The sequence below is a fragment of the Zalophus californianus genome, chromosome 8 (genome assembly GCF_009762305.2).
Source record: "Zalophus californianus isolate mZalCal1 chromosome 8, mZalCal1.pri.v2, whole genome shotgun sequence".
NCBI lineage: Eukaryota > Metazoa > Chordata > Mammalia > Carnivora > Otariidae > Zalophus > Zalophus californianus.
This window is the reverse complement of record NC_045602.1, coordinates 80,266,245-80,275,664: the sequence shown is the minus strand read 5'-3', so window position 1 is coordinate 80,275,664 and position 9,420 is coordinate 80,266,245. Positions and strand designations below refer to the sequence as shown.

Here is a 9,420-nt window from a genome sequence, read left to right as displayed (position 1 = left end):
TCAAATGTCACAGACTCTTCTTGAATGAATATTTTTTTCATTTTCTGTATGTCCTTATGAGAGTTTTCAGAGACTTTTAGGTAAGTGTTATTACTGTTTTAAAATCTTCTCCAGTTAAATGATGGTTTTGTTGGGAAGAAGGCCCACGGAGCTCCTCATTCTGTCATTTTGGAAGTTCCCAGCTCATGCCTTTTGCATTATTTTTTTATTCAGACAATTTCCTCCCAGTTGGAACATAACCCTGTTCCCATGTAAAGGGCCCTCCCTAGTGTCAGGGCTGGGATAAATCAAGTAACTCCTCTACAAGGGGCATATTAAGTCACATTCTGGAGCTGGCACATTTACTGTCCTGTCTCCTTACACTTGCTTTGCTAATAAGACAAAAGAAAGGTCTGTGTGGTTCAGATTTTATAGACAGGTTTCTTATTTGTTTTTAAATTCTCAGCACAGTGAGATGGCTAAGAGCAGCTACTCAAGCCAGTTTGACAGGGTCCAACTCTGGCTCTACCACAGGCTCTGTAGGTCTTCATGTCCTTGCTATAAACATGTGAGGAGGACAGAATTTATTCAAAGGCCTCCCCCAAAGAAGGCTATTTCACAACTTCTCTCCATAATTTCCTTTAACGGCTATAGTTCTTTCTTTCTAAGAACCTGGGGGTAATTGTTGGTCAAAGAAAACAAATCAAGAGATTTTTTATTTTTTTTTAATCAGAAACTATGTTTTTTCCTATGTGTATGTTTTAACTATACTTCCTAACAGCATTTTTCATGATGTAGGGTTTTTAAGAATCAATGGGTTTGGAGGCAGAGTAGTTTTACAAGATTTCCTGGCCTTGGTCCTAAGCAGTTGGATATCTATAAAGGGTCAAATTCTGCTGAAGACCTCCCCTCCCCAACTTAAAATAATGAGCATAGGGTACAAATGAAAGGGATAGCTGGTTGATTTTCATAGGCATGTATAAGCAAAAAGAGATGCTAATAAAATGAATGCTAAGGCTTAAAACAAAGTGCTTGCCAGGTTGGGAAACTGGCTTTTGACAAGACTGAAAGCCTAACAAAGAAAATCCTCATGGGCTGAGACAGGTTACACCCTCCAGCCCTTGGATAATCAGCTCTGATCCTCTAAGCTGAGTTGCTTCCACAGTGGACTCTCTCATGGTAGCGCCTATCAGTAAGCAGCCTCCAGCATTCACACTGCCCACACCACTAACCCACCCCCACACCTTTCCTCCGCAAGCACCCTTACCTAGCACTTCCTTAATTATAGAACAGAGAATAAGGGAGCTGGTAATTCATAACTTCATTGCTGACTTACATTTTAGTGAGATAAGGGGAAAAAATAACATAGCTAGAGGAAGTAAAGGTAATTATAGAACTGCATAGTGATTCAGAGATATTAATAACACCTGGGACTCACCAAGGGCTGTTGTCTCAAAATGTTTTCATAAACAAAACAACTTCAGCTTGCCGTGTGCATGGAAAGAGATAGAACAGCATTTGTTAGTTGCCAACCCCCAGTTTACAGAATCTAAGTGGGCTTGGCTCACATTTACGGAGCACGTCTCCATGCCAGACACAATGCTGAGCTCTGAACATTTGATTACTGTATATCCCTCACTAAGGTGAGTGTTTTTATCCTCTTTATATAAATAAGGAAATAAGGAAATAAGGGGATGGATGTGAAGACCCTTAGCTAAGGTCAGTCAGTTTGTATGTAGAAGATCTGATTCCAACTCAGGCCTACAAGAGTTAAAGCCTGCCTGGTACACTTAGCCATCCAGCCTCCAAAAGACTGAAGCACTTGTATGGTACATACCAGGCACAATAACAGAAATCTCCCACTGCCTGAACTGCTATGCTCTGATATAAGGTGAAATGTGGTACAGAGAGATTAGAAAATAAAGGTAGAATCAGGGCTCTGGTCAGGATTCTGACACTTGCAGCTTGAGTGACCTTCACTGGGTAAAAACCTATGGAGTTCATAAGTCTCTATGATCCTATCTGTAAAATCAGGACTAGTGGAGGCTTCTAGTTCAGGCCATGATGCAGTACTGGGTATCAGACTTATTTTCTTACCATAAGCCCTGTGAAACCTGAAAAAAAAAATTGAAACAACTGCTTTCAGTCATTGGAGAACAGAAACTGCAGGGCTGTGGCCCTTGAGAGAAGAACACATGGAATAACTTCCCATTTATGCCAGAGAACACTTTCTAAATCATGGCATGGAAGTGGATCTGAAATAGAGAGTAGTGTTCCCATTGGATGGAGAAAGAAGATAGGAGTTTGGTGTTGATGAGGCAGATGGAATTTGAGGGGCAGGATACCAAGAAGAGGAAGCTAAGCAGGGGAAAAATCTCAGAAATACACATAATAGACGTCTTGAGTCTGTGGACAAATGCTACATATGCACAGGTCAGACTCCACAAGGTCTGGCAGAGAACAGCTACTGGGAGCTGGGAACTTGGTGGAGATATCAGAGATGGCACAGGGTCGGTAAATGCTGGAACTCCAACTTGCCAGAGGGGAGAAACTGCACTGAATGTTCTAGGCATTCAGTTAAGACCCCAGAAAAAGCCATGCCCTAAATTAAGAGCTACTCTTTCTCATCCTGCTAACTCTTAGTTTCTCATACCAAAGCCTAAAACTAAGCTGTGCTGTCAATAAATTAACTGCCTGTCAAAAAAAAAAAATGCAACACTCTTTAAAGAAAGAAAATATAATTTGGGCCTCTAACAACATTGTATACACTTACTGTACAGCATACAATCAAAAATCACTAGACAAATAAAGAGAAAAGAAATATGTCCTAATACTAGGAGAACAGCAGTCATTAGAAGGAAACACAGAGATGATACAGATAATTAGATTGACAGACAAGAAATGTAACTGTTACTGGGGCGCCTGGGTGGCTCAGTCGGTTAAGCGTCTGCCTTTGGTTCAGGTCATGATCCCAGGGTCCTGGGATGGAGGTCCCATGTCTGGCTCCCTGCTCAGTGGAGAGACTGCCTCTCCCTGGGCCCCCTGTTCCCCCTGCTTGTGCTCTCTCTCTCTCTCTCTCTATGGGGCTTTCAACAGAGAAATGACATACATTTCCAACGTGCATAACTGTGGACTGAGAAGGAGAGGCAAGAGATATTAGAGTCCCCAAAATGGAAAACATAATGTCAGAAAACTTTCCAAATTTGATGAAATATAGTAACCCAATAAGTTCAAATTCAACAAGCTCAACAAATCCTAAATCTTATAAATAAATAGAAGACTACACCTTGATGTAAGTTAGTAAAACTTCCCAACACCAATGACAGAAAATTTTAAAACCAAGCAGATGAAAAATACTCTGATACAGAACAATAAAAATAACTACAAATGGAATGGCATCTTTAAAATGCTGAAGAAAAAAACCACCAAACTAGAATTCTATTTCTAGTAAATATATTCTTTTAAGAAAAGTGAAACTATATCATTTTCAAACTAAACAGAGACTGAAAGAATTCATTAATACAATGCACTACCAGAAATGTTAAATGAAGTTCATCTGACTGAAGGTAAATGAAAGCAGATGGGAATCCAAAATCTATGCAAAAGAATAAAAAGAAAAGAAATGGTAAATGTAACTTTTTGTGTCTTAATTTCTTTGAAGACAATTGACTTTTTAAAACAAAAATACTAAGAATACATTACGGGGCCTATAACATATTTAAAAAATTAAAATGTAGTAAAAATAGCACAAGGACTTAACAGAAATAAGGGAATATTATTGTAGGATTTTTACATTTATAATATATAATAAATGTATTATTATATTAAATATATGATATATATATATAATATTAACAAGATAGACTACGATAAATAAAGAATGCATATTTTAAACTCTGGAGTAACCACCACAAAACCCAAAGCCAATGGAGGAGATATATTGGTATACTAACAATTGTTCAATTAATTCAAAAGGACAGAATAAAGAACAAATGACCAGGGAATGGATGGGACAAACAGACACCAAATAGCAAAGTTGGGTAAACATTTCAGTTAATAAGTACAGCTTGTCAGACTAGATAAAAATACAAGATTCAACTAGACACTATTTAAAAGCTGCACACTTTAAAAAAGAAAAGACACAGAAGTTAAAAGAGAGGGAAAGATATGCAAACACTAACTATAAGAAAGCTTGGGCAGCTATATTAATATGTCAAGGTAGGTTTTAAGGAATATTACCACAGAGAAAGAGGAATATTTTATAATGATTAAAGGGTCAATTCATCAAGAAAATACAGCAAAATGTGTGCTTTTAATTAAAGAGCTTCAAAATACATCAAAATAGATTCAGAGAAAAAGTGACAGAACTAAAGACAGAAATAGATGAATCCACAATTATAGTTAGATATGTTAATACTCCTCTTGGCATTGACAGAACAATATCAATCAACTTAATTGGCATTTGTAGAACACAATATCCAACTCTAATACACATTCATTTCAGGCACAAATGGAACATTTACCAAGACAGACAATAAAGTACTGAAATCATAAGGAGTATCACCTTTGACCACAATGGAATTAAATTAGAAATTAATACTAATTTTTAGAAATCTCTAAATGCAGCTCTATACTTCTAAATATGCTAGGAGCCAAAGAAGAAATCACAAAAGAAAAGAGAAATATTTGGGGCGCCTGGGTGGCTCAGTTGTTAAGCGTCTGCCTTCGCCTCAGGTCGTGATCCCAGGGTCCTGGAATCGAGCCCCACATCGGGCTCCCTGTTCTGTGGGAAGCCTGCTTCTCCCTCTCCCACTCCCCCTGCTTGTGTTCCCTCTCTTCCTGTGTCTCTCTCTGTCAAATAAATAAAATCTTTTAAAAAAAAAGAAATGAGAAATGTTTTTAAGTGAATGACAATAAAAATACTACATATTAAAAATTGTTGAATGCAATCAAAGGATTTGTTAGAGGGAATTATAAAGCTTTAAGTGATTATATAAGAAGAGAAGAAAGATTTAAAACTAATGATATAAGATATCACCCTAAGGAGTTAGGAGGGAAAAGAGCGAATTGGCAGAGACAAAGTAGAAAAAAAAGATAAGAAAGATGAAAGAAAATAATGAAAGAGAAAACAAGCAATAGAGGAAATCAATGAAATAAAAAATTATTTTAAAAAATATTAATACAATTGATAACTCCATTACCATACTAATAAAGGGGGGGAATGCAAATCTCATAAATATAAGCAGAACCATCACTACAACCACTACAAACATTACAGACAGTAAAAAGATTATAATACAGGAATGTCATGAAAATTTTACACCAATAAATTCAACATCTTGTGTAAAATGAATAAATTCCTTGAAAGACATATATTAAACTGAATCTAGAAGAAATAAAAAATCTAAATTTTCTTTTATTTGCCAAAGAAATTGAACGTGTAACTAAAAACTTTCCCCCAAAGAAAACACTGGTGAACTATATCAAGCATAATGCCAATCTTATATAATTTTTTTTCAGAAAATAAAGGAGTAAACACTTCCTGGCTCAAATTATGTAGATACTGAAGCCTGCCTGACAAGTATGCCACATAAAAGAAAAATCTCAGACAATATTACTTGTGCATGTAGAAACAAAAATCCTGACAAAAATATGAGCAGAGGCGTTCTAAAATGGCGAACCGTACAGTGAAGGATGCGCACAGTATCCACCGCACCAATCCTCAGTATCTGGTGGAGAAGATCATTCGGACGTGAATCTATGAGTCCAAGTACTGGAAAGAGGAGTGCTTTGGACTGATGGCTGAACTTGTAGTCCATAAAGCCATGGAGTTGAGGTTTGTGGGTGGTGTCTACGGTGGCAACATAAAGCCAACTCCCTTTCTGTGTTTGACCTTGAAGATGCTTCAAATTCAACCTGAGAAGGATATCATTGTAGAGTTTATCAAAAATGAAGATTTCAAATATGTCCGTATGTTGGGAGCACTTTACACAAGGCTGACAGGCACTGCAATTGATTGCTACAAGTACTTAGAGCCTCTCTACAACGACTATCGAAAAATCAAGAGCCAGAACCGAAATGGGGAGTTTGAACTGATGCATGTAGATGAGTTTATTGATGAGCTGCTGCACAGTGAGAGAGTCTGTGATATCATTCTACCCCGGCTACAGAAACGTTATGTGCTAGAGGAAGCTGAGCAGCTGGAGCCTCGGGTCAGCGCTCTAGAAGAGGACATGGATGATGTGCAGTCCAGTGAAGAGGAGGAAGAGGAGGATGAGACGTTGGAGAGAGTACCCTCACCTGATCACCGCCGGAGAAGCTACCGAGACTTGGACCAGCCCGGTCGTTCTCCCACATTGCGCTATTGGAGGAGTAGAAGCCGGTCTCCCAGAAGGCGGAGTCGGTCTCCTAGAAGGAGGAGCCCCTCCCCTCGCCGAGAAAGGCATGGGAGCAAAAGCCCAAGACGTCACCGCAGCAGCTCTCGAGACAGACTGCACAGATCCCGCTCCAAGTCCCCAGGTCATCACCGTAGTCATAGACACAGGAGCCACTCAAAGTCTCCGGAAAGATCTAAGAAAAGCCACAAGAAGAGCCAGAGAGGCAATGAGTAATGGACTCAGTTTGGTATTAGTCCAAATGGCCACCTGTGGATCCGAAGGCATCTATGTGGAAGGATTAAGATCTACTCCCCAGGCAGCTATGAGAATATTTTAGCTCTTTTTAACCAAATTTCTCCACTTTTCTTTTTCTTAAATGAAAGAGGTGCTGAGTTTTGTATCTCTCTGAGTCATTCATACTCCACATTTGAGGGATAGTGCTTCCCAAGGGCTGCTTTGGACCCCGTTGTGCAACCAACCTTGACTGTACTGAAATTTAGAAGGGTAGAGAGGATGACTGACAAGGACAGGATGTGGCTGACTGTTGACCTTTTTGTTATTAAATTTTATACACCCATAAAAAAAATATGAGCAAATAGACTTTGGAAATATGCAAAATGATAACACATCATGACCAAGTGGGTTTTATCTCAGAAACTCAAGGTTAATTTAGAATTATCAAGAACAGTGCTCGCTTCGGCAGCACATATACTAAAAATAGAATTATCAAGAACATACTTCACCACATTAACAGAATAACACTTATATATATAGTGAGAATATGTAGCAAATATGGTAGAATGTGGAGCAAGTGGAACTTTCATTCATAACTGGTGGGAGTGTAAATGATGAAGCCACTTTGGAAAACTCTTTGGCAGGTCCTTATAAAAATTAAACATGTATTTCTCTTATAGCCCAGCGTATTTCATTCCTAGGTATTATGCCAAGAGAAATAAAAAACATATGCCCACAAAAATACCTGCACCTGAATGTTCATAACAGTTTTATTCATTATAGCTAAAAACTAGAAACAATTGAGATATCCATTTAATGGGTAAGCAAATAATAGAATATCCACACAAAGAATATGACTCAACAATAAAAGGAACAACTAGTACACTTAGCAACAGGCATGAATCTCAGAAGCATTATCCTGAACAAAAGAAGCCAAGCACAAAAGAGTACATCTTGTATGCTTTCACTTATATGAAGTTCTGGAACTTGCAGTGATAAATGATACCCCTTGTGGATGGGAGAATGCATGCTTGACTGCGAAGAGAAACACAAGGTTATTTTCTGAGTGGTGTAAATGCTCCCTAACTTGATAGGAGTGTGAGTTACACCATTATATGCTTCAAGTCATCTGACCGGGCACTTCAGATCTGTACATTTCATAGGAGGTGAAATTAAAGTAACACAAATTGAATAAATAAGAGAAAAAAATAGTAATTCCTTCCCTGTCTACCTCACGTAAGAATGCATGTGAACACACTTTGTCATTATTAAGTATGGTACAAATGCACCTCGCTGCGTAGCAATTTTGTGTCTAGGAAGAGGTTAGTGCTTTCGGAGGATTTTGGAGCCATTGAGAGCAATGTGGCATTTAGAGTTATTGCACCTTATTGAGACTCTTTAACCAACTACTCTGGTAGAAGATGGAACAGCTAAAGAGCCCTGAGGTCTCAAAGTGATTACATGCAGAGGTGGCCATTTTGATGGCACTTTTAGAAGCAACCGTCCTCTTACCCTGCCAGGTTGGTGACCCTGGCTCCCCACATCACCACCCAACCGCCATCTGGTCTTGTTTGGCAAGCCTGGGGAGATGAACACAAGAGCCCTCTAATCTTGGGGGAAAATCCCTTCATTTTATTGGGACTTTGCAGAGGAAGTGAGCCAGATGGTGCCTGGATCGTGTGGCTCTTGCCCTCCAATCAGAAAGCTGATATATCTTGCTTGAACTCCCCTCAGTGAAGGACTGACCCAATCACCTAAAATAAATATTTAATGACCTCCTCTTTCTAAGACCCCTTCCAATAAATACACTTATATTGGAGTAATCTCATGTTCCCCTCTATCTTCATATGTTATCACTGGGCAGTGGTGAAATAGAAGGAGCAGAAACACATAAATGGCTGTGACTTAGGGTGACGATGAGCCTAACAGATGTTAATGTTAAAGGGTTTCGGACATGCATTCCTCAATGTACCCACTATTCCTCTCTCCCAAACATCCTACCCCCAAACTCCACTTAGACACACTTGTATAGGAAATGTGTATGGCGCACTAAATACAATTCAGTTCTTTTTTGGGTGGGGGTCTAGGTTGACCAGCTGTTGTTGGTAATGAGAATAATACAGTCTTCAAGGGGACATCATGCCTGAAAGCCCACCATTTGTTATTTAGTATTTGAGGTGAGCAGCCTCTCTTCCCAGGACTCTCTTTTAAGACACACGTGTTCCTTGCCAACTCTTTGTGACCCAGTGCAAAAATCAACCAATGCCAAGGTCAGGGGTTCAAGGGAGGCTGCCCATGAGCCCACTCCCCTGGACCCAAAGCAAACTATTAAACTTTTTTTGAGTCCCTTTCATAGTCAAGTTCTTGAGGTGCCTCAAGGGACAGATTTCCTGATTCCAGGGCCAAGGGGCAGCAGCTTGCTGAGCCACCTTGGCCATTGGCATCTCCATCTACCTTGGGGGAACTGGGAAAATAGCACGGCATGTTAGTCCAAGACCAAAGTCCTGCTTAGTTCCAATTCAGCTCTTAGAGCTGGGTAGAAGCAGTGTGGGGTTGGGGGAAAGCGCAAATATGGGACAGTTCTGCATTCAATTCCCAGCTTTACCACTTACTATATAGACAGGCTATGTAAGCTCTGAGCTGTACTCTTCTGATGCATAAAGTTCAGGGTAATACAACATGTTTCAAAGAATTTGTTGTGAAGATAAAAAGACAGAAGCCCTGCCTAATACAATTTTTTTCAAACTTTTTTGACCACAACCCATATGTTTTTAAAGACACATAGAAAGCATCATAAATATACATATTTGAAGCAAATGCACTGTGTATT

The 9,420-nt window shown here is 39.2% G+C and overlaps 1 protein-coding gene across 1 annotated transcript; it reads left to right on the top strand.

Annotated features, from left to right (window-relative positions):
• The first annotated feature begins 5,645 nt into the window (after window positions 1-5,645).
• On the top strand, window positions 5,646-6,735 carry LOC113938031 (pre-mRNA-splicing factor 38A-like). Its single transcript, XM_035728949.1, has one exon. It carries the CDS (start codon window positions 5,778-5,780, stop codon window positions 6,588-6,590), a length of 813 nt encoding a protein of 270 aa, XP_035584842.1. The 5' UTR covers window positions 5,646-5,777; the 3' UTR covers window positions 6,591-6,735.
• Window positions 6,736-9,420: the final 2,685 nt, after the last annotated feature.